The sequence below is a fragment of the Plecotus auritus genome, assembly GCF_963455305.1.
Source record: "Plecotus auritus genome assembly, chromosome: 6".
In the NCBI taxonomy this organism is placed as follows: domain Eukaryota; kingdom Metazoa; phylum Chordata; class Mammalia; order Chiroptera; family Vespertilionidae; genus Plecotus; species Plecotus auritus.
This window is the reverse complement of record NC_137773.1, coordinates 170,884,895-170,911,622: the sequence shown is the minus strand read 5'-3', so window position 1 is coordinate 170,911,622 and position 26,728 is coordinate 170,884,895. Positions and strand designations below refer to the sequence as shown.

Below are 26,728 nucleotides of genomic sequence, written 5' to 3'. Positions count from 1 at the left end.
GCATTAGTTCAATGGCAGGTGCCAGTCGCCGAGCAAGCCTGTTCCAGCTGCCACTGCAGGAGACGCAGAGCAGGATCAGATATCCAACACGAACGCCGTCAAGTAAATGACAATAACCGCCAGCGAGCACATTTCGTTTCAGTTTTCTGGCGGAGAAAATAAATTCTAGTGGGAAAGATTTCCACATGTAGCTTTAACATATCAAATTTCTGAAAAACCTGAAGTCACACTAGATATCAATTCAAGCTATAAAGGGACTGGTAAGTGCTCACTTAAATACGGACATAAAAGATGAAGCTGGCAGAAATAACCACAGAGGAAAATAAATGAGGGAACGCAGTTGAAACAGAGGAGCACAAACAGGCATGTCCAGTTATAACCAGAGATTCTCAACACTGGCCTCTCAGTGATAGAAACACACACACAAAATCAATATATAGAAAATTCGCTTAAAAAATCTGAACAGCACTCCCTCCCAATCACCTGAGGCCAACGATTTTTATAGATTATTACATCCACAACCACAGAATATACATTCTTCCCCAATACACATGAAATCTTCGAGACAGATCACATCCAGGCCAAAATATTAATTCTCGATAGATTTCAAAAAACGGAAATCTTATAGAATAGAATGTGTTCTTTCAACACAACTGGGAAAAGGTTAGAAATCAATAAATATAAAGTATTTAGAAAATCCCCAAATGTATGGATATTAAACAATAATCTTCTAAAACACCCATGGGTTAAAGAAGAAATCATAGGAAACTTTTAAAAATACATCAAAACGATGATAAAAATATAACAGTGCTTAGAAAGAGCTCTGTAGCTATAAACGCTAGAAAAGAAGAATGCTTTAAAATCAATTCTATAAATTCCCACCTTAAGAATCTAGGCAGGAAGGATCCAAGATGGCGGCGTAGGTAAACACCTAAACTGTTGCCTCGCACAACAATTTCCAAACTAAAAGACAAAACGTCTATCACCCAGAACCACGGGAAAGCTGGCTGAGTGGAAGTTCTACAACTAGAAGGAAAGAGAAAAGAGCACTGAGACGTGCACAAGCGCTGAAAAGCTGAGGTACGGAGGCCCACGAATTGGGCTGGTGGCGGGCGACTGGGTGCACTGCTTTTTTCAACCCGAAGGGAGACAAGCTCCCGATTACTCCAAACTCCAGTTTCTGGGGGATGCGGGGGACCCAAACTCCTTCGGGGAGAAGCTGGACTGTCTGCCATCGGGTGGGAAAGTGAGGGTGGCTTGCTTGCAGGGCTGCGCGCAGGAATAATTGTTTATTGCGCTGGGGCATGGGACGCGGGGACGTGGTCGGAGACGCAGAGCCAGCTGACTGGCAGCCATCGCTGTTTGCCACGCCCTAGCCTAGTGACTCCCTGAGACCCCGCCCCGCATAATCTACAAACCCACCCAAGCTCCAAGCAGCGGCTTCAGCATATGAATGGCCTGCCCTATGGCAGCTTAACCTAGCAAACTTGCAGCCCGGGTCAGACGGCTCCAAAACCTCCAAACCCCAAGCAAAGAGGAGAAAACTGTAGTTCTCGCTGTAGCTCCTGCTGGGTGGCCTCAGACAGTAGCTGACCTGCACCCCATTGGAGTTCCAGAAGCCAGTGTACCTAGTGGTCAGTGTGAGACACCAGATTTCAACTCCTCACATCCATAAGTGACACATTCAAGAGGCAGACTCAGTGAGCACCAAAGCCCCACTGAAACAAGTCCTGCACCATAAGCGTGTCTTCAGCGCAGCAGTTCTTCCATTATAGACACAGCGGGTCCTCACAGCCAATTGGCCTGGAGGTCAATTCCTCCCAGTGTACCAACAGCAATCAAGGATTAACTACACCAAGACTTTGCACTCAGCCCACAAAGGGGTGTACCAAAGGCGTCCTCCTCAGGTGATTGGGGAGGCTGAGCTACTGGCCCCTATAGGTCACCTACCACACAAAGCCACTCCATCAACACAGGGAAGCAGCAAAATGCAGAGACAAAGAAACATGTCACGAATGAAAGAAATGGAGGAAAGCAAACTACTGGACGACATAGAGTTCAGAACCACATTTATAAGGTTACTCAGGAATCTTCTAAAAACCACCGAGAAACTTGATGACACCTCCGAGGAGCTTAGTGAGACCTTCAAGGACCTTAATGAGAATGCCAAAAAAATGGAAAAGGACCAGTCAGAAATTAAGCATACACTCTCTAAAATAAAGAATATACAGAAACTCAACTGTAGATCAATGTACCCCAAGAATCAAACCAAAGATCTGAAATATGAGAAAACAAAAAACACCCAACCAGAAAAACAAAAAGAAAAAAGAATCCAAAAATATGAAGATAGTGTAAGGAGCCTCTGGGACAATTTTAAGCGTACCAACATCCGAATTTTTGGGGTGCCAGAAGAAGATAGAGAGCAAAATATTGAAAACCTATTAGAAGAAATAATGACAGAAAACTTTCCCTACCTGGTGAAAGAAATAGACTTACAAGTTCAGGAAGCGCACAGAACCCCGTACAAGAGGAATCCAAAGAAGACTACACCAAGACACATCATAATTAAAATGCCAAGGGCAAAAGACAAAGAGAGAATCTTGAAAGCAGCAAGAGAAAAACAGTTAGTTACCTACAATGGAGGACCCATACGACTGTCAGCTGATTTCTCGGCAGACACTATGCAGGCCAGACGGGAGTGGCAAGAAATATTCAAAGTGATGAACAGCAAGAACCTACAACCAAGATTACTCTACCCAGCAAAGCTATCATTCAGAGTTGAAGGTCAGATAAAGAGCTTCACAGACAAGAAAAAGCTAAAGGAGTTCATCACCACCAAACCAGGATTATATGAAATGCTGAAGGGTATTCTTTAAGAAGAGGAAGAAGAAAAAGGTAAAGATAAAAATTATGAACAACAAAATGACATCAAATACATACCTACCAACAAGTGAATTTAAAAATCAAGTGAATAAAAAATCTGAAGAACAGAATGGACTGGTGAATATAATAGAATCAGGGACAAAGAAAGGGAGTGGACTGACAATTCTCAGGGGGCAGGGGGTGTGAGGGGTGCGGGAAGAGATTGGACAAAAATCTTACACCTATGGATGAAGACAGTGGCGGGGGTAAGGGCATGGGGTGGGGTGGGGAATCAGGTGGAGGGGAGCTATGGGGGGGAAAAAAGAGGAACACCTGTAATAATCTGAACAATAAAGATTTATTTAAAAAAAAAAAGAATCTAGGGGGAAAAAATACACCAATTAAGCCCAAAATAAATAGAAGGAATTAATAAAGAGGAAAGTAAATGTCAATGGAACAGAAAATAGACAAATAGAATTTCTTCCTATATACTATACTTTTAAAAGACTTTCACCAGACGCAGAAGACTATGTACTGTATGACCCCATTTATGTGAAATGTCCAGAAAAGATAAATCTATAGAGAGCACACGCTGAAATGGGAAATCTGGCCCAGCAAAAATCTGACCTAAATCTTATGAGTCTGTATTACTTTCTGTCTTATGAAATTTGGTGACAAATATCAGGCTCAATTAAAATGGGCTCTGTTACATGCCTTTCCCTGGGCGAGCTTCATTCATTCATTCTGTCATTTTCTTGCCACTGCTGTTATTGAGCCAGGAACTCAAGTCTCATAGGTAGAATGTAATAGAATGCTGGTTTTCAAAGTTGTTTTTATTGTGAGCAGCAAACCACTCTCAAGACAGAAAATGGAGAGAATGGATTCCTATAGACCAAGATGTCAGACCAGGGTGCATTTTACCTCCTTATTTGTTTAACATGTACACAGAACATGTTATATGAAGAAGTGGACCAGACTTAGGAAGGAGTAAAAACTGGTGGAAGAAGTATAACTTAAGATATGCTGATGACACCATCTTCGTGGCAGAAAGTAGCAATGATCTCAAATGACTTCTGACAAAAATGAAAGAAGAGAGAGCCTAAGCAGAAATGCATTTAATATAAAAAATCATGACTACAGAAAAAAAATAGACAAATTTAACAAAGGCAATGAAGACAATAAAATTGTTAAAGACATTGCTTACGTAGGTTCAGTTGTCAATTTAAATGGAGCCAAGAAATCAAGAGAAGGCTGAGACTCACAGGGCACTGATGGAAGAATTAGGAAAGATCAAGAGCAAAGATGTGTGGTTGGAGACCAAGGCTAAGATTATCCACACCTTCATACTCCTAATTACTATGCATGGATGTGAACGTTGGTCAGTGATGAGATGAGGGTTGAAGGGGAAAAAATGGTGTTTCCCCTGAAAGATGGTGTTGGAGGAGAGCTCCACAGACACCCTGGACACCAGAAAGATCCTGGAGCAAATTAAGCCAGAAACATTGCTGGAGGCAAAAATGACAAAACTGAAGCTGTCCTGCTTGGGGCACATCATGAGAAGGCAGGGTTCTTTGGGAAAGACCATAATGCTGGGTGGGACAAAGAGGAGGCAGCAGGAAAAGAGGAAGACCAAGTATGAGGTGGATCGGCCCCATCAAAGCAGCAGAGCACGAATTTACAGGAACTGAGCGGAGCTGCTGAGGACTGGGCGTTGTGGACATCACCGATTCCCAGCAACACCAGGAGCGGAGCTGACTCAACAGCACGCAACACACACCTACTTATTTTAATTACACCGAGGTCAGACACCTATTAGAGAGACTCCTGGTGTCTTTGCTACAACCAGTCTTCTAATCCATGAACAAGACACACACATCAGTGGGTGCGCCATGCGCTGCTACAGGGAGCATGAAGGCAAATAAAGATGAGGTCAAAACTTAGTTGTTAACAAATCAACTCTGTGTAAACCTTTCAGGGGTCATTTATCAAATAATCGTGACATCCGCTCTTCTTCCGCTACAGGCACACCGTGACCTGAAGCTGACCCAGGAAACAGACAAGAGGGCACTGGTTTTGGAGTCTCCAGATGGTGGCTGTCTGCACCCTCCCCCCTTCCTCCAGACCTCCCGACTGACGGTAAGGAATCAGATTAGAAAGACCTCGAAAGGTCCTTTCTACTCTAAAACTCCGGAAAATGCCTGCTAAGGTCACAGGATACCTTTTTTTTAAATTGTCTATTTAGGTTAGAATGTTGAAAAAGATGAAAAACTCCGAGTTTGACTGGCTGAAAAATTAACCTAACTACTAACATCTCTTTTTCACAGTATATTTAACTTAAAATATAACGTATGTAATTAGTGTATGTGCTTTATAAATCCTGTGGTATTTTTGGACTTTTAAAGAAGAAGCCTGGTGGTTAAGAGCTGGCATTTGAATGCTCTGCATCTACAATGACATGAAACCGCACTCTCTTCTCCTCCAAACATCTGAGTCTTCCTCGCCATGGAGATGCATTTCAGACGTGAGCAAGGGCTCTGAAGAGAGGAGCTGGAGCTGGGAATATGGACTTCCGGACCTCCACACTCACAACTAGTGGTCCGACTCCGTGCTCTGATTTCAGCCATCAGAAAGGCCGTGGGGCCGAACCCAAATAGCCGGAAACAAAGCCAACAGAACAGGACAGGACAGGTAGAGAGATGCTTTTGAAATAGTGTTTATATAGTAGAAATGTATTTTTCAATCTTTTCTTTTGGGCCATTTGATTTTGAATTAAATCTGGGAAGTGCAGTTGGGCAGGAAGAGAATGCTCGCCCCCTTAAACTGGTATGACTCTCCCTTCCTCCCTCCCCATCTCTGCTGAAATATCATCTTAAAAGAGGCTTTCCCTAACCATCCTGTGTATACACCTCGTCTCCCATGTCTGACCCCATGGCTGTCCCTGTCACATGTATGACCTGACACATATTTGACAGAGATCATTTATACTTTCTCATCTAGACTGAATTAGTTCTTAACAAATAGTTAAATAAATGAATATGGGAATTACTGAGTGAATGGAAATAAAAGCCATTTCCCTTATTCTGGACTACAGCTGTCTCTGTTCTTCAGACGGATGTATGCAAATATAGACGTGTATAACATAACTGTGAATTTCATTTTCCATCAATGTCTGATTACCTGCTGATTAAATCTGACAGGCTGCAAAGGGAGAAAAATCATTATTAGATCCCATCCTATCATCTCTAACAACCTAAATGCAACCAATGATCTGTTTTATTACACATAATAGCTTTTAGACAGAAAAAATATAGAGCCACAATCTCACTGTAAAAATAAAAAAAGCATTCAATGAACTCTGCTCTATAGTTGCATGGCTACATAAATATAGTTATACTTTTATATAAAATGTAAACTGAAACTATATTTAGAGATAGCATTTCATTTTAAAACGATCATTTTGAATCTTATCATGAGTTGTAATATAAAATTCACTGAGTTGTTGCATTCTATCCTAGATGTGTGCATGGGTATATATATAGTTTTATATATGCACACATATACATGTAATTTTTGCATGCACACACACCCATACACACACATTGTCCATTAAAGAGAAGGAAATGAGCATTTTCTCAAAGGCATCTATGTGCCATGTTAATTCTCAATGTAACTAAACAATGATGATATTATACCCATTTTATAGATGAGAAAATAGTTCACACAGGTGCCCTGAGTGTACAAGGTCACATAGTTACCATGTGGTAGTGTCAAGTGGAAAACCAATCTGACTTACTCAATCTAGGGTATACAGACACCGAATGTTTACATACTATCTATATACACTGAGTGGCCAGATTATTATGATCTCTGAACGCATAATAATCTGGCCACTCAGTGTATATCCTATATAATCCTATATAATAAAAGGCTAATATGCAAATTGTTCCCTCGCCCAAGAGTTCAACCAGCAGGCAGGCCGGCCAACCGCCCATGTCCCCTCCCCCTGGCCAGGCTGGCCGGACCACACCCATGCACAAATTCATGCACCGGGCCTCTAATATATACACTGAGTGGCCATATTATTATGACCAGCCCATCAGTACTTCGTTGGGCCACCTTTTGCCTTCAATACTGTGGGCGATTCTTCCTGGCATAGACTCCACGAGATGTTGAAAGGTGATGCGAGGAATCTGACACCATGCCTGATGAATAGCACTGTCCAGTTCTGTGAGATCTGATGGTTGTGGAACCAGCTGCCTGATGGCTCTTTTAACTTCATCCCACAAATGCTCAATTGGATTGAGATCTGGTGATTATGGGGGCCACCAAGGCAAGGTAAAGTCTCCCTCATGTTCTTGAGACCACTCCTGCACAATACGAGCACACCGTGGCATGGCGCATTGTCTTGTTGGAAGAAGCCATCTCCATTGGGATACGCCAGTGGTTGGCAAACTCATTAGTCAACAGAGCGGCAAACCGCGGGTTTGCCGACCACTGGAATACGCCATCAACATGATAGGATGAACTTGATCAGCAACGATACTTAGGTATGTTGTGCTATTCAGACATTGTTCCACATGAATTAAAGGGCCCAAATCATGCCAGGAAAACATGCCCCAAACCATAACACTGCCCCCACCAGCTTGAAGGGTTTTACTCATGCATGTGGGGTGCATGCTTTCATGCTGTTTCCGTGAAATTCTCATTCTGCCATCTGCATGATGCAACTGGAAACGTGATTCATCGGACCACATGACTTTTTTCCAATGCTCGACTGTCCAATCCTTGTGTTCCTGTGAGAACTGGAGACGTTTTATCTTGGTAACTGCAGACAGCAAAGGTGTTCAAACAGGCCTTCGGCTTCCATATTCCATACGATGCAGGGTACAGCTAATTTGCCTACAAACGTCAGGTGGTCATAATAATCTGGCCACTCAGTGTATATCATCGATATGAGACATTTTAGAAAAACATCTCACTGATATGTAGTAGACATATATAAAGGTACAAATATAAGTGCACACCTAAATGAATTTTCCCAAACTGAGCACACCCCCACAGCCAGCCTGCAGCTTGAGAGAAAGTTTCCAGCACCCAGAATCCTCAGGTACTCCCTCACACATCATCCCCTCCCCACAGCCATTACTTCTCGGACTTCTCACATCAAGGATCAACGGCCCGGTTTGCAGCCTGTATACCTGGAATCACAGGGTACATTCGTGAGACCCACCCATGCGAACAGCAGTTGCAGTGGTAGAATAACAGCAGTTGTAGTGGTAGAATAACAGCAGTTATTCGCGTGGCTCGGAAGCCTTCACTGTGTGACTACACCACAGCACAGATTAGAAAAAATTATATATGATGAGAGGCTGGATCACAGGGTAGCCATTCCAAAACTGACTCTCCTCACGGTAATTCCAGATCCTGTTTCTATCAAGAAATAGTGGAATAATTACTTTATCTGTGAGTCACTAAAGAAAAGATGTGCTACAGGATATATATTCTGGACAGCAAATCATTTGCTAGAAATGTTTTTATTAAAACCCACGTAAGTGGAAGCACTAATGGAATACATGCTTTGATCTGGAATTTTAAAATAATTACCCTCGGGGTAAGGTTACAAAGATAACCCCGCAAGTACAATTTGTTCCCAGCATCATTCACTGGCAAACTATTGCAGTAGGGTCCTTAGATGGCCGAAAATGGAAAGTACTAGAGGAACAGTAACAACAAAATTACACACACACACACACACACACACACACACACACACATGCTGTATGCATGTGTAATATTTGTGGAGCACGAATTTTGCACAAGACAACATTCTGACCCTTTTACGCTCTTTGCCATGGACTTGCAACAAGCCCCTGGGCTGGGTATGACAAGTGGGGCCACTGAGGCACAGAGAAGACGTGCCCAAGGTCACAGACTGTTAATTTCCGAACCGGGACTTCAACCCAGGTTACGGGGTCAGAAGTGCCCACTCTCAAACACTAAGCTGGCAATGTGATTATTTCTATAAAAAAAATTAAAAATCGGCAAATCTTTATAATGTTTTGTGATGAGATGTAGAGTGATCAGAAGAACCACAATTCAAGGGCTTATCTCGTGGCTGAGACCTTAAAAGAGCTGCTAACCTTGAGGATATCTTACGCAGTTTTTGCTTTACAAAGAAATACTTGCTAAGATTTTGTGTGATGACAAACAAGTTGTCAGTATACTATCTAACGGATATTCACACACACGTACACCCCCCTTAACATGCACATTTAACCCGTCCCTGCAAAGAGGAGGAGAAGTTCATGGATGTCTTCCATGTGATTCAGCATTTCCAAATACTTGTGTATATATGTACGTGTGTGTGACTGTATGTGTGTGTGTTTCTGTATGTAACCAAAACAAATGAGGGTTGTGTCCACAAAAAGACGTGTATAAGAATGTTAACAGCAGCTTTATTCATGATAGACAAGCCAATGTCCCTCAACAGGAAAAGGGAAAAACTGCAATATATTCATAAATTGGGATACTATCAAGCAATATCTTACATTTTTAAAAAAGGGTTGTGAAGAACAATGTGAGTAACTCTCACAGAAATTATTTCATGAAGGCAGCTAGAAAATAAGTCAATATATATTTTTTTTAAAGTCATTTTTTTTAAAAATATATTTTATTGATATTTCACAGAGAGGAAGGGAGAGGGATAGAGAGCTAGAAACATCGATGAGAGAGAAACATCGATCAGCTGCCTCCTGCACACCTCCCACTGGGGATGTGCCCGCAACCAAGGTATATGCCCTTGACCGGAATCGAACCCGGGACCTTTCAGTCCGCAGGCCAACGCTCTATCCACTGAGCCAAACCGGTTAGGGCAATATATTTTGTTTCATTTATATGACACACAAGAACAGAGGAAATGAATCAATGGTGACAGAAATTAGAATACTGATTAGCTGTGGACCTGGGCGAGGATGGGGGAGGGACTGGAAGGAGCTTTCTGGTGGAGTCAAGTGCTCCCTACCTAGATCTGTGTGCTGGTGTGACATCTTCAGTCATGTGTGAAAACCCATTACTGTACTTTATACTACTGCCTGCTAACACTCCATAAAAAGTATACAAAATGTCAAAAAATTGGAAGCTATTTTCACACTCATTTAAATGTTTTTTTCAAGTAAATCTCAGTAAGTCTTGAATCTATATAAGAATGCAACATGTTCTAATTAGTTTGGAAGAACAGGCAATCGTTTGGAAAAATGGAATTTTACTATACAAATTATTTAAATGCCTTTGCATAACTGGTGTGTGGTTTTGAAAACAGCTATGACTTAGGAAGCAGAGTCAATGCGCACGACCTCCACGCAGATGCGCGCACTGGTACGGGGCTGGCTTTTCAGCTATCACGCCATTAAAACCACGTATCAAAAGGAAACCAGAGGAAAATGAAAAGACAGGCCACAGACCAAGAGAGCACATTGGCAAAACACATCTGAGAAAGGACTTGTATCCAAAATATACAAAGAATCCTCAGAGCTCAACAATAAGAAAACAAACAACCCAATTATAAAACGGGCAAAGGATCTGAACACACCTCATCAAAGGAGATGCGCAGATGGCCAACCAGCACATGACACGATGCTCCACATTCTAAGTCATCAGGGAGTTGCAAATCAAAACAACAAGGAGATACCACCCAAACTTACTGAAGGGCGGAAATCCAACACGCCGACCGACAGCCCCAATGCCAGTGAGGATGGGAGGTGGCAGGCATGAAAACGGGCCGGCCCCTTGGAAGACAGCTTGGCGCTTTCTTACAACACCCGGCACAGGAATAACTATACATCCAGCAATGGTGCGCCTCGGTATTTACGCAAATAAGCTGCAAACTGAAGTCCACACAGAAACCTCACACGCATGCTCACGGCAGTTTTATCCATAATGCCAAAACCTGGAAGCGACGGAGATGTTTCCCAGTAAGTGGATACACAAACTGTGGTGATCCAATGGGATGTTCGTGGATTATATGTGGTAAATACAATGGAAGATCAATTAGCAATAAAAAACAATTAGCCTTCCTCCTTTATTTTAAATACGGCATCTCCTCTCTCTCTAGAATATCGTTTGAAACTTTCCCTTACAGGAACTACCAGGCTTTCCGTAGCAGGTGCACTCCAGAGCACAGCGTGAACACGGCGTCTGGCGGGAACGTGCATGTGGTGGAGCCCAGCAGGGAATGCAAGGCCTTGTTCTCTGGGCCGACATGCCTGTTCTAAACACGGGCCAGAGGTCTTAAGAAAACAACACAATAAACGCACACGGTTGTTCACCAGGACACCAAGGGAGAAGATGCTGAACTGTGTCTAGAGAGGAACCCTGAGTTACCAGTAATATTCAATATTAGCATCAGAGGGAGAGGGCAGCGTTCCAGTCCAAAACAAGTTGTCCACAAGCAAAGCAAAAGCGGAAAAGAATACCCTGCTTGCTTTTCTGAAGATGGGGGGTGGGGGAAGCCAGCCCTGGATGAAGATGTAAGGAGGGTGGCTCAAGTTCAAACCTCTGAACCTCATAGTCATCCAGCTGCTTTCCAGCTGGGGGGCCCCCAGGACAAGTTTCTGCACCCCATGGCCCTCGCTTTCATCACCGGTACAATGAGGGGTTTGAATAAATGAGCTTTATGGATACTCTAACTCTAAACACTGTAATTTTTAAAAAAGGGTTATTGAATGAAATTGAAGGAAATAAAACACAAATCAGAACTGTCTCCAACAGGAAGTCTGGACATGGCGCAGTGAAAGAGAGCAGTTAGGAGAGAGGGGAGGCTCAGTTACGGTGGAAAACGTTAGCCGAATAGGAGATAAATGGCCTGTGATTTATTCAGCTATTTATAGCTGATCTCCAAGAGACACCTAGAGAAAGAGACTGGATCGAGTCCAGAGTTTGGTGCTTAGATAGACAGAAGCTCATTTTACTGTCTGACAATCACTCTTCGGTGTACCTGTATATGGAAAGAGCTGATACCTTACATTCTATTAAAAACGTTAATGTGAGATCACTGCTCTTCGAGGACTCTTTTTTAAGTGTGCAAAATTCCGTGGGCTGGCACAGTAAGATGCACATTAAGCACACCTGACACCTCAGTGATCTCTTGACATTTGACTGAAGGTCGAAGCACTGGACCTCGGGACGAAGTGGGCACTTCACCGGTGAAGGCGGACGATTAGCTTTGCTCCGTGGTCTGGTGATGAGTTATTAAACTCCTCTATAAAGTTTTATTACTTTTCTAATCCCATTAGGAGCTGTCCTCACTTTACACGTCCTACTGCTTGCTGAATATGGCAGCAATGTGCTACAATAATGGCTGTTCGATGTTAGATTTCTTTTCCTCTAAAGCTAAGGCTATAAAAGAGAAGGCATCGGAGATAGGATACAGCCGCTGATTGTACCATTTAAAGGAAAAAAGAAAGAGCCAGATGTTAGCCGTGCCTCTTTGTGAGGGAATAACCTGCATGATTCCACATTTCCACCCTGAGTTCTGAGTGTCCGCGGCCCAGACAGAAGGGAATGAAAGTAAATGTATGTTTCAGCACTTTGGGAAAGCACTTACAGAGAAAACAATTTACATCTTAATAGCTTTCTTTCATTTCATTAACTCCTCCTCTGCGTTTCATCCTGGAGGCTGCAGGAATGTTTGCAAACACGTGAGTCTAAGGAAGAACCACAGACTCTCCAGAGTGGTTAAGGGGCCCCAAGCCAGGCTCCCACCAGCAGTGGAATCGCTTCTCTGTGGGGCCGCCCTTCAAGGCTCCTGTCACCCACAGTGGGGAGCACTCCCTCCTGCCTCCCTCCGTCCAGAGGTTGACCTCTCAACACTCGAATCTTCAAATCTTTGGGAGATCTTATCTTGAACAGGAAGTGGATGCCCTGGCACTTTCACCAGGACAAGGCCTGCATTTTGGAGCAACTCACGGCATGAACCGTCTCCCATTCCGCAGGAGAGGAGGACACACCACATGTGAAGACGGTGCCAGGAGCTCTGGATGGTCTCCCCCACCCTTCAGAAGGAACCGTTTCCATCAGCCTCACCAGCGTGGCTGCTTACAGCTATGCAGCCTCTAGTGCAGGGGTGGGCGAACTTTTTGACTCGAGGGCCACAATGGGTTCTTAAACTGGACCGGAGGGCCGGAACAAAAGCATGGATGGAGTGTTTGTGTGAACTAATATAAATTCAAAGTAAAGGAGCAGAGGGGAGAGCAAGAGAACCCTCCGCTCTTTTGGCTCCGCGGGCCGGATAGAACAGCCGAACGGCGGGCCGTAGTTTGCCCACAGCTGCTCTAGTGTGATCTGCGATGTTTCTTAACGTGTCACCCAGAAGTAAACCCGGCAGAATCCTCACATGGAGAAGACCTCTGCCATCGCACAATTGGACATCAGTGTCCCCTCCTGAAACGCAGTGTGGTAGGCAACTTGGATTTGAGGCTCAGCCAGGCACTCCATGGCCCAAACTCCCTGCATCCTAACGAGACCACGAGCCTCGTTCTCACCCATGGCATGTGGGCAACAGGGACGTGGGTCATTTCCAGGGATGCAGGTAAAATATACGTAAAATTGACCAGTTCAACCGTCTTTAGGTATACAATTCAGTGGCATTAACTACCTTCATGTTACATAAACCACTGCCATCATCCTAAACAGAATCTCTGTGCCCATTAATCAGTACCTCCCCACTAACCCCCCCTCCCAGGCCATAGTAACCATGATTCTATTTTCTGTCTCTACAAATGTGTCTATTCTAGGTACTTTAATAAGTGAAATCATACAATAGTAGTCCTTTTGTGTCTGGCTTCTTTCATTTAGCAAAATGTTTTCAAAGTTCATCCATGTTGTCGCATAAGTCAGTGTATTTCTTTTTATGGCTGAATAATATTCCATTGTACTTATATACCACATTTCATTATCCATTCACCCTTGATGGACACATGGGTGGTTTCTACCTTTTGACAATTGTGAATAATGCTGCAATGAATTTGTAAATATCTGTTTTAGTCCCTGTTTTCAGGGAATTGCTGAATGATATGGTAATTCTGTGTTTAACTTTTTGAAGAATCACCATATTGGATTCCACGACCACGACACCATTTTACATTCCCACCAGCAATGCATGAGAGTTCCAATTTCTCCAGATCCGCACCAATACTTGTTATTTTCCTTTTTAAAAAAAATAACGATCCTAACAGGTGTGAAGCGGTATCTCATTATGGTTTTAATGTGCATTTAATGACAAATAATGTTGTGCATCTTTTCATGGGGTTAATGGCTATTCATACCTCCTTTTAAAAGAAACGTCTATTCAAGTCCTTTGCCCATCCTATATAATAAAAGCCTAATATGCTAATAAGTGTCCAGTCATCTGGTCACCCCTTCAACCAATCAAAGCGTAATATGCTAATGATATGCTAAGTCTGCTCAACCGCGCGGTATGACATGCACTGACCAGCAGGGGGCAGATGCTCTGACCCGTAGGTTAGCTTGCTGCCAGGTTTGGGCCAATTGGGATTGAGCAAGACGGGCCGGACATGCCCTGGAGCCGTCCCGCAGTCCCTCCCTGGCTGGCCAACCTCCTGTATCCCTCCCCGGCCTTGATCATGCACCAGTGAGGTCCCTCGGCCTGGCCTGTGCCCTCTCACAATCCGGGACCCCTCGGGGGATGTTGGAGAGCCGGTTTCAGCCCAATCCCGCTCAATGCAGGAGCTGCCCCCTGGTGGTCAGTGTGCTCCCACAGGGGGGTGCCACTCAGCCAGAAGCCAGGCTCACGGCTGGCGAGCACAGCAGCAGTGGCAGGAGCCACTCCTGCCTCCATGGCAGCACTAAGGATGTCCAACTGACAGCTTAGGTCCGCTCCCTGCAGGCTCCCGGACTGCGAGAGGGCACTGGCCGGGCTGAGGGACCGCCCCCCACAAGTGCACGAATTTCATGCACCAGGCCTCTAGTTTATACATATAAAAGTCAAGCGGCCAGAACGACCAGAACAACTGGTCGCTATGACACACACTGTGGCCGGCCAACTGGCCCAATGGGGGTGGGGCCGGCCAGCCAACCTTCCGCGGCCCCTCCCCCCAGCTGGCCGGCCCCAATTGGGGAGGGCCAGCTGGACCCCACCCGTGCATGAATTCATGCACCAGGCCTCTAGTTTTATAATAAGGCTGTTTCATTGTTGTTGTTGATTTGTAGTTCTTTATGTATTCTGGAAATTAATCCCTAATCAGATAGATGATTTGCAAATACTTTCCCTTTTAGCTGGGGTTCTTAGGAAGCAGGTGTGCCTTCTCCACAGTGTTCCCCTTCTGCCTGTTGGATAGAGGGCATTTCAATATCCAGGGAAATGATGAAGCTATGAAATGGGAGGAGATGGAGCAAAGCCGCCCACTGGCCAGAAATGCCCCAGATTCTGTTAGACAACTGAGAAACTTCTTTGTGTTAATCCACCCGAAATGTTGACTCTTTTTTTCTCACAAACCAAACACAGTCCTCTCACTGTTCACTCTTTCTGACTGTGATCTGTAGGTTCATGACTTCCATCTCCCAGGTCTCATCCCCTTTAGTGCTTCTTAAGTAGGGTTGCAGGCCTTCCCTGACCAGACCCTCCTTTTCTCCATTACCACAAACTGGCAGCTTATTCATTTTGTTAGAGAGACTTTCTTGCCTATAGTTCTGATACCCCTCCATTCCTCTTTGTGTAGCTGAGATTTTTCCCACCCTAAGATCTTAGGCACCCTTGTTTCTTTGTAACTTCTTAAGAACAATGGTTCTGAGTATCAACTTCCAGTAATCAGATGAATAGGTCTGAGGATCTAGAGAACAGCACGGTGATGGCAGTTAATAATACTGTATTACACACTTGAAAGTTGCTACGAGAGTAGTACTGAAATGTCCTTACTACAAAAAAGAAATCATAATTATATGATGTGATATAAATTTGCAATAAATAAGTGCATCAAATCAGCACCCTGTACACCACAAATTTACAAAAAAACTGTATCTCAATAAAACTGGAAAAAAAAGAATCCACAAATAATCTTTTCAAATGGCTCTGAGATCAAACTTGCAGATATTTTAGTATTCTGCATTACTAGTATAACCTCTTTGGGGTGATAGAGTTAAACTCATTTAAAGTGGCTGATACCACCCAGCTGGTGTGGCTCAATGGTTGAGTGTCAACCCATCAACCAAGAGGTCGCTGGTTCAATTCCCAGTCAGGGCACATGCCTATGGGCCGGATCCCCAGTAGGAGGCGTGCAGGAAGCAGCTGATCAATGTTTCTATCTCTCCTTTCTCCCTTCGTCTCTCTCTAAAAATCAATGAAAACAATTTTTTTAAGTGGCTGATACTGTTGCAATAATTTATCTTCAGTTTCATTCCTCTCCCTCTAATGATCTGCTTACACGGTCCCAGGGGAGGACCACTTGGCTATTTTTAGTGCTTATTTTTAAATACTTATGCTAATGTTATTAATTATACATGACAAATTTACATATATTACCATTTGATCCTCAAGACAAACATACAAAATAGGTATCATTATCCCAGAGAGATTAAGACCCAAAAGTATCTCATCAAATTGCAGACTAAGGGTTCAGACCCAGCTATTTCAATTACATACCATGTTCCTTCTCCATATGCTAGCTTCTTCAATTCTCCCCTCCATAATGAACTTATAACTTCTTTCCTGGAGCACGGCTTCAAAGTTCCTTCCGTAGCTCCTGGAAATATTTTTAGGAGGCACCGCTCACTGTGTGCTGTTCCTTGACACTATTATAATTTCACACCTTCTGTTACATGTCCCTCCTTCCTATTTTTAACATGTTTTTAATCTGATCTGGCCAAAAAGCTTGTTAAACGTCTCCCTCTTTTCCTATATTGAAAAATCCTTTCTGAAGAGTGATAATATGGCTTTGATGCTTCAGAGAATTTCAGACATTAAGAGGCCTCCCTGAGCCCTGGTGAGGAGACACGTGGGCAGGGGGAGCGACGACACACGGGCCATTCCATCTCAGTGAAACATGAAAGGAAGACAAGGGGACATTTCTATCTGCCTAACACACAGTTCTCTGTATTTCAAAATTAAGGTTGGACAAAACGAAAGCTTGAAGCAAAAAATAAAACCACTGCTTGTAAGTTTGCAGCTCCGGGAAATCACTCGGCCACATCCAAGCTGAGGATTTTGTGCCCCAGGGACAGGACTGCCCCTCTAAGACCAGCCAGCCGGGCTCCAGACGTGAGCAACGGGGGGAGAGCTGATGAAAAGTCACTCGGCGGCTCAAATGCTGCTCATTTTGATGGCCTTAGAAGAATCCAGCTCGTAAGGTCTTATGTACATCAGGTTCTCAATGAATACACCGTGAAGGAAGAAAGACACGGAGCATAGACGTGAGGTCCGAAGTCGGATGACACGTGGGGCAGGCAGCCAGGGGCTGAGGCTGGGCAGGGTGCAGAGAAGTGAGGCCCTTATTCTGGAAATGGAACGTGAGCTCTGCACTGAGGGTCCCCTGTCATTCATCCAGCCAGTGCCTGCCTACAGAGCAGCCGCTGTGCGCCAGGAACTGTGCCGAGGGGGCAGGGGCAGGGAGGTCAACAGTGAACGGACGGACAGGCTCCTGTGTTCATGGGGCTCTCCTTCCAGCAGATGACATGAATAGCAATCAATCAATGACTTCTTTTTTGGACACTGGTATGTTTATTGAGCCTATAGATTAAAAGATGATTGCTTCCAAGATCTGGGCAACAAGATGTGGGGATGCAACGAAAACGCCTGCACAAGAAAACAGCAATTAATGCGTGAGGCTCTGGCAGGCCAAACTGAGGAGGAGGACTGTCCCCTCCCCCAGGGAGACTGCAGAGCCCCACACTCTCCAAAGCCAGTCAGCTCTGCGACCTGAAGAGCTAATTCTATACCTGCTGCTCTGGGAGAATCTGGGGGCTTGTGAGGACTTCTACAGAAAACGCAGGAGGCGAGTCCATCAGGACATCATTCCTATTTTAATTACAACCGTGATAAGTGCAACGAAAGAGGATGTGGGGTTTCAAGAAGGGCTTCCTGGAGAAAACGGAGTTTGAGCCGAGCGCAGGAGGAGGGAGGGAGGTGAGCAGGATGGGGACAGGTACGTGGGAAGGTGCGGGGGAGAAGGAAGCGGGTGCGTGACAGAAACTGCGATGAGGTGAATCCGGCCGTGGCCGGACAGCACAGGGAGAAGTACCTGACAGGCAGCAGGTGAAGTCAGGACTGTGTGCTGTTAACGATTCTGGCCCTGCTCCGAAAAGCAGGACAGGGCTGGCACAGGGAGTGACAGGCAGAGATTGGCACCCTAAAATGACCATTTTGGCCGGTGCTGTGTAGAGTTTTCTTATCTCCCACGCCAATATTCTCCCGTTCCCAAGGTCATCCCCCACAAATCATCTCTGAAATGCCTAGCAGATAGCAATGCAATGAAAATACTTGAAATCTTTTTAAATTCAAGCAAAAGAATTTCTATCATACTAAAAAGACAACCCAATCTGAATAGACAATTTGTCAAAGAAGATGTACAAACAGCCAATAAACCCAGGAAAAGATGCTCAACATCATTAGCCATCAGGAAAATGAAAGTCAAACCCCATGAGGTATCACCTCACTCAGAATGGTCAGCATGAAAAAGCAGCCCTTTCTCCGTTCTTGATGCTTAATACTGTCAACAGATATGACACTTTGTATGATTTTCCCCCAGGTCACAAAGCACCTTTTAAATCTGCATGTTTACTAATGGAGCATTTTCTTCTAGCCCAGTGGTCGGCAAACAACGGCTGGCAAGCCACATGCGGCTCTTTAGCCCCTTGAGTGTGGCTCTTCCACAAAATACCATGGCCTGGGCGAGTCTATTTTGAAGAAGTGGCATTAGAAGAAGTTTAAGTTTAAAAAATGTGGCTCTCAAAAGAAATTTCAATCATTGTACTGTTGATATTTGGCTCTGTTGACCAATGAGTTTGCCGACCACTGTTCTAGCCTGTTTAAAAGTGTTATATCTGTTCCATTTTTTCAGGCCTCTTCCATGAGAGCACCCACCAGCCATGGCTCAGACTTTTTCACCGGGTGGCGGCAGCATTCACGAGCTTGCATGGAAGCTGCAAGGCCCCTTGCTGTCCAGGCTTGGAAATCTCACGCCACTCCCATCACATTCTGGTTGAAGGAAATCACTAAGCCGCCGTGGTTCACGGGGTAAGAAAGAGGTTCCACCTCTTGGTGCAAGGAGCTGTGATGAGTTCGTGGCCATCTGTGATCTAGCACCGTTACCCAGAAATGTTGAATCGGCTTTACCCAACACCACAGCTGGTGCCCTGGGGGTTGTTCCGTATGACTTCCTGAAGCCGATCCATCACTTCCCTGTGATGGTCTTTTGCACGCCTGGATTCTCAGCTTCTGCTTTCCTGCGGTGCTGGCAGTACTGAGTAGTACGAAGACCATGTGGCCTGCGAATCTGAAGTAGTTCCTCCCTGGTCCTTTACAGGAAAGGTCTGCCAACCCCTCCTGTTCAACACGAGCTGGAATGTTCCACACGAGTGAAAAATCTAAGGTGGCTATCAAGTACACTTCAAAGCCAAACAGCTCTCAGAGTGATTTTCTGGTCTCTTGAGAAAACACTGATTTAGGCAGGTTTATACTAAACCTTGTAAGGAATGAGTATGTTGGTTTCTGACTCACCGTACACCGGTGGAGACAAACATTGCTTCCAATGCTTCTTTGGCAGGATTTGCACGCTGCGTGTTGTGGAAATCTGTTATTCTCACGGCTCTGCTGGGAACACTGAAGCTGGGACTGACACCCATCACTCAAAGGTCAGGGCACGGTGACCAGCCAGAGCCCCTTGTGAACGTTAATAACTCTAATATTTTCAAATGTAAACAAAAGGTCTTCCTTTGTTTTATCATTCTTTCCCTGAATGGCTCATTTAAAATTGACCACTTTAACACAAAAAGCCTGAATTACACAATGCAGTTGCGTGCTGGTGATGGTCAATGACTACTTATCAGAGTTTGTGTCCTTGGTGGCCGCCCTACTGAGTGGCACGTGACACTGAGGTCCTTGTGTATGTTACTACCAGTCCTCTCTGATCCAAGCACCAGGACTGCATGTCCCACCAACGAAGAAAAAGTGCTGCCGATGACACTGTCCCACGCTTCATCAGTTAGCACTTCATCTTACACTCAAGGCAGGTGCTTTTTGAGACTTACTTTGACACAGTTTTTCTCACATATTGCTTTTCTATATACATAAAAAAATATAAGTAGAATAAATTGGTATAGAGATAAAGTAAGCATCTTTACTCAAAAATTTAGAAAAAAATATGTAAAACAAACTCAACAAAAGCACAAGGAATGAATTAAGAGATAAAAGCAGAAATTGACTTTTTTTAAAGAAGGACTAACAACTAAATTCCAAACCGGTCTAATAAAATTAAATAACCATAATCTTAAATACTCACTAAAAACTCAAAACTGCAAATACTTAATATAAAAAAACAGTAACGGAGATAATTTCTGAAGCCAAGAAAATAGAACAATTGTGAACACCTATTTTGTCCAAATCTATGGCAACAGATTTGAAAGTGTGTATGAAATAAAAGCTTTCTAGGAAAACTCAATTCCTAAAACTGCCTCAATAAGGGATGGAAAGATGTAAAAAGATTAATTACCTTTGCAGAAATAGAGAAAGGTGCTAAAGAGCTACCACTACTAATACACTTCCTAGAAACAGCAGAAGCCACAGGGAATTCCACTAAACTTTTAAGGAATAGATAATTTAATTGATTCTTGAATTGTTCCAGAACCACAGAAAGAGGAAAAACTTCCTTTTATTGTAAACTAGAGGCCCGGTGCACAAAATTCGTGCACTCCGAGGGGGAGGGTCCTCAGCCCGGCCTGCGTCCTCTCACAGTCCGGGAGCCCTCGGGGGTTGTCTGGCTGCTGTGGAGGCGGGAGAGGCTCCTGCCACCGCCGCTGCACTTGCCAGCCATGTGCCCGGCTTCTGGCTGAGCGGCGCTCCCCCTGTGGGAGCACACTGACCACCAGGGGGCAGCTCCTGCGTTGAGTACCTGCCCCCTGGTGGTCAGTTCGAATCATAGTGACCGATCATTCCGCCATTCGGTCGATTTGTATATTAGCCTTTTATTATGTAGAATATGCAATTTAGTGTTAACACCAAAACCTAGCAAAGAATGTATTCTATTAAAAATAAACAAGAAACAAAACCACAGGCCAATCACACTTATGCATGACAATGGAAAATCCTGAAAACAAAATTAGCAAAAACTTAAGTAGCACAATTAAAGAATAATATATCACAGTCAAGTGTGGTTACTGACTCAAGTGCTCGGATGGTTAACACAACATAATCTATTAAATATAACTCATTACATAAATAGATCCAAGGAAAAATCATTTTATTATTTCCATAGAAGCCAAAAGTAGTTATTTATTCTTGCTTTCAAAAGATGAAATTAAAATAGATGAGTACTTCCTTAACCAGAAAAAAAGACTGAGGCATACCAACACATCCTCTATCTGTGGACAGGTAGGGATTATATAGGAAATCTCTGTACCTCCCCCCTCAATTCTGTATTAAACCTAAAACTGTCCTTAAAATATAAAGTCTTAAAAATTGTTTTCAATTGTAATATTACAGATATGTATAAGATGCAAAGTAAACTCACCCTCGACCCACTCAGTCTCATTTTATGAGGTGCTTTGGACCATATACATTTTTATTTTGACTGACAGCAATATGTCTAAATACTTTGCTTACACTTGCATTTGTGTGGTTTTTTGGGGGGATTATCATCTTTAAGCAATGCTACTTACAGTGTGTCATGAGAAAATAAATTAATGTAGAGAAGCTATCACAATCTTACCACACTTTCCCTTTTAGCTGGTAATATTATTTATAGGACCTTAAACATCTATTTTGACTGATCAACTTTATTTTTTTTTAATTATGCTTTTATTGATTTTAGAGAGAGAGGGAGGGAGAGGGATAGAGAGAAAAACACCAATTGGCTGCTTCCTGAACGCCCCCCACTGAGGATCGAGCCCGCAACCAGGCATGTGCCCTGACCAGGAATTGAACTGGTGACTCTTGGTTCACCAGTGGACGTTCAACCACTGAGCAACACCAGCTGGGCTGACTGATCAACTTTAAACAGTACTTCATGACTCCCTACTATGTAAGATGAGAAAACTTACAAACAGGCAAAACTCAACAGAATCTAAGCGAATTCTAAGACGCACTTACCGTGTTCATAAAGCAGCTGCATGTTCGAATCTTTGCAGGCAACCAGATTGTGGAGCAATGCAATCACACTTTGCATGGTGTTACCCAGAATGTTCTCCTGGTGGGCCTGCAAGAGATGACCGTTTTCATAACTACACAGAAATGCAATCACATCATGACAGAGACAAATGAGCAAATAACCTCCATCCCCTCATTCTTCGCACAAGGTGCCATGAGGACCTCTGGCCTGCCGGGAAGCAGGTGCGCTCGCGCTAGGGCACGCCCCCTGGTGAGTTAGTGAGCTGGGAGGCAGCCTGAACCACGCGGAGCACCAGCGGCACGCAGCCCCCTGCCCGAGCTGGACAACCACACAGCCCTCTGTGCTTAGACGGGGACAAAGGAGTCAGAGGGACAGAAATCAAGCACTGGGGACTGAGAAGACCATGCCCGAAAGATGTTTTGAGATCATAAAAGAAAGCTTAGAGAAATACTTCTGCACATATAATAAAATTATGCACAGCATTCTATCTTCATGAATCTTCTGTGACCTGAATCTTCTGCATCACCTTGTACACTGTCTCCTCCCCTTTCTTGTGGATCAGATTCACCAAAGCTTTGTCTTATTTCATTGGTCTTTCAAGGAACCAGATTTCCATTTTAATGATCGTCCACATGTTTGGCTTTGAGTTAGTCATTATAAATGTATACAAATTGCCACCTCTTCCTCCTAGGAGGTCACTTCCCTGCCCACTATGATTAGAGTTGACCAGGACACTTGCTTTGGCCAATTAAATCCTTTGGGCAGAAGCTTTAAAGGCCAGCGAGGGCTTTGTCATCCCTCTTTCCTTCTGCTCTGGTGACCAGTCATGCTCCAGGTGGAAGAGCCTCCAATAACCTGAGTCGCAGAGTGAGGATGGATGTGCGGCAGAGCGGCCGGAGTCCTTGAGGGACACGTGGTTCCAAGTCTGACAGAAGTACCCACACTGCACCTGGCTCTGAAGCTGCCCCGTCACATGTGCACCGCCCTGCGGACAGCCACGTGAGTTCTGGAGGCTCATCTGCTCGGTCTTTGTTGATACAAGACAAGGAGTTTGCCTTCCAAACACCGAAGCCTAAAGATTTCTAACATTCTTTATACACACACACTTAGAAGTGGGTGCTAGTGTTTGCCTGTTTTGCTGACACCAGCTTACGAAGATTAATGTGGGAGCGATGGTCTGCCACTAATTTCATCTCATTATTCCTGCAGTTCGTTGGAAGGAGAGGGTGATTAATAAGCGCCAACTTGACGCGACAAGTTTTACTCATGACAAAGTAACTAATGTTACGCAGGAGACCTGTTTTTGTGATGAGAAGCTAATCAATCTTTCCTTTTTGCCCCATTCAGTGAAAACAACTCATACCACTCCCCGTTCAAAGACCAGTCTGTGAGCAAGCGCAGGTCAGTCTTGCTGGAGACAGAGCCACGCGCCTTCGATGCACACCTTTAATGGTTACATGTGCCTTCGCCACGCTGCTCTTGGCAGTGTCTTTGGCTCGTGTGAAGCCCACGCTTCCGGTTCCCTCCTGCTCTCAGGGTGAGAGCCACGGACTGACACAGGCATTTCCTTTTGCACAAAAGCCCACTTTCCAGACCTGCATCACTTTGAACCCTGAGAACCCAGGAGCGTACCCCAGCCAACTGGGCCTGATGCTCCTGGCCTGGGGGTCCTGGAGCCCTGCAGACCGAAGGCCTCTGCCAGCCCTGCCCAGGCTTCAGAGGGGCATGCGGGTCAGGCATGCCCTGGTTAAAGCCTCCCCTCCCCTCACTGCTGGGGGCACTCAGGACCAAATACTTAGTGCAGAGAATAAAGGAGAGATCAATAAGCTTGTAGCCAGACTGGGAGAGGTGCCTTTTCTACTGCAGCCATTGACATACAACCCAGGAAGCAAGATGCGTCAGGCAATTGCAGGAAAGGAAAGGATGAGCATGTGACCTCAAAGAATGAAAATACATCCTAGAGCCGTCACGGACAGCCCGTCACTCAGACACTTAAGAGTCAATGCCGGCTGTTGGTGCCGAAGGACGCTGAGCTCGTGGGACGAGGCCTCCCGACATCCCACATCGCCACTGAAGGCCGCCCCAAAGCCCTGACAGATCACGAGGAGAATATATAACTCTTCCATCCGTAAACCAGCGACAAGCACATCTGACCTAATTTGTGTGCCTGACGGCACAGTGTATGGACATTTAACAAACGGAGCCCTTGCGGGTTCTAATAAAACATAGCATTTGCCAGCAGAGATAATTAGAACTGAAGCAGCAAAAATCTAGTGTTTGGCAACCTAGATGAAACAACTTCATTAAAATGTGCAGCGGCCTCAGCAAATGAAAGGCAGACGAGCACTGGACCCTGAAGAATCAGCCTTCTCGAAACTAATTGCTTCCTAGCGAGCGGAGAACAGCTCCCAACACCAAGGGCACAGCAAGGAAACGGGGCCAACAGCGATCGGCCGCCCCGGGCGGGCTCACTGCGGACCGAGCATCGCCCTCCAACTCGGGGAGATGGGAACACACTAAAGACTCAGCGATCCAGGACAGGTCGGCAGAGGTCTGAACGGTCGAGGCAGGAAGTACCTGGGCCAGAATTCAAAAGACGAGCACCCATTGTCAGGAGGTTAGAAACCGCGGAGGGAATGACACGCAGCAGCTTGCACAGTACTGGGCGCACGGAATCTACACTCTCAGAAATAAACACGCAGCACACCCTGTTCCCCGTGTTGAGTGCATTTCGGGGAAAGACGGTGTGCTGCTCTGCGGGATGGGCGCCCACCGCGCACACGGTGCGCTCCCGGGCACTGCGGGCGCCCTCTCTCTCCTTTCCCACGTCTCGTGTGGGGCTGGGTGCTGAGGGATCTGAGGCCACGGAAAGTCTGCGGAGACTCAGATGACGCGAACATACTGCAGGGGAAGGGTCACTTTCCGTGTTACTGACTCTTCACGAGACGGCCCCACAGGCAGCTCCAGCTCACTGGGCTCCACCCCGAGGCGTCTGTTCCCCTCCTTTCTGTTTCCTGTTTCAGTGACAGCCCTACGCTCTGCCCAGCCACCAGCCCTCACTCTTGGAGTGACCCGGGCACTGCCGCGCTCTCATCTCCACATCCAACACCCACCAATTCCCCGGGCCCTCCTGCGCCCCTTGGGAATCTGTCCTCTAAGACCAGGCTAAAGCCACCACCACCTCCTAAAGGGGGACTCCACGTCCAGCGTCACCCCCTCGATGGCGAGGCGGGCTCCTCGCTCCAAAGTGGCAGACTCACCTCCATTCCCGTGGCTCCAATCTGGGCCTACAGGGCTGGGGAGCACATTCGCGTCTACAGTCGGCCCAAGGCAGGCCACGCTCCCCACAGCCCCGTGTGTGCCCAGACCCAGTGGATTCAAAGGCCTGGGGAGGGCAGGCCACAGGGCCAGGAGGCGGCAGAAGCAAGGACACCTGCAAGGCTTTCAGTCCCAGAGAAACATCACACCGTGATTTTGGAAATATTTCTCACGACTTACTGAGCCAAATACTGAGCCCTGAGGATGAGGGACAAGGAAGGAAATGAGCTGAATTAAACTGAAAGAGACATTAATTCAATAGGAATCTGCTCATTTACCCCACAAATACATACACAGGATTTCCCTGGGAAGGCTGATAGCTGGGCATCCAAAGTGGGAATGTTTGGGGTGCGATGAAGCTGGGGCTGGGGTAACTGCCACCGATACTGGCTCTGCCAGCGGGGAGGCAGCCACAGCGCTCTGCGGGCGCAGCGGGCTCGGAGGCAAAGGGAGAACCGTGAGGCCCGCTGGTCTCCCACCTGCAGCCAAAAGCACAGGCGCGCCCCCCCCCCCGCCCCCCGAGAGCCCAGAGGAGTAGAATCAGTCCCTCCCCTCACTTGGGCCACCGCCATGTGAAGGCCTCCATCTTTCTGCTTAAACACGGGAGAGAATAAAACTCTAATTATTTTTCAGTTTGACTGACAGACATGGCAGAGGCCTTTTGGCAGCAGCGAATACAAGTTATTAGTGACCTGTTCCAGGTGGCACAGAGGGAGGGCCTGGGCCAACTGGCGCCATGTGCCCATCAGGGTGCTGAGCCAGCTTGAGGGCGGTAGTGCGTGGATGCCCTTCCGCAGGTGCGTGTGCCGCGTGGCTCACCCAGCCCTGTCCTCCCTCATTATTTCGGCTGCCGGCAGGAAGCTTCCTTCTTCCTGGCTCCCGACAGGGCCTGTGCCTCAGGGCAGGTGCCGCGGGCCGGAGCCAACACTGCGCTGCCCGGGGGAGAACCCTGGCAGCGGAGCCGAGAGAAGCTGCCAGCACCAGTGTCCCTGGGGATGGACTGTGCCCTGCGCTGCATCTGCCTGGAGGCTAGAAAAATGGGCCAGTCTGCCCTACACACGCTACCCGAGCTAAGCAGAGGCCCGAAGTAGGGGGACACGAGAAAATACAGGCGTGCGCCAGACACACTCCTGCCTGCTCCTTGCATCCCTGCCCCTCTCCAGAAGTAAAGCCATCATCGGCATCATCATCATCATCTCACAAAAATAAACCCTGGC

The 26,728-nt window shown here is 45.7% G+C and overlaps 1 protein-coding gene across 1 annotated transcript in view; it reads right to left on the bottom strand.

Moving 5' to 3' along the window:
- ULK4 (unc-51 like kinase 4) overlaps nt 1-26,728 on the bottom strand; it is a 282,751-nt gene that overhangs the window by 110,249 nt on the left and 145,774 nt on the right. The window contains exon 32 of the mRNA XM_080673858.1: nt 22,175-22,280. Coding sequence (XP_080529984.1) covers nt 22,175-22,280 — 106 coding nt within the window. The remainder of the gene's footprint in view (nt 1-22,174; nt 22,281-26,728) is intronic.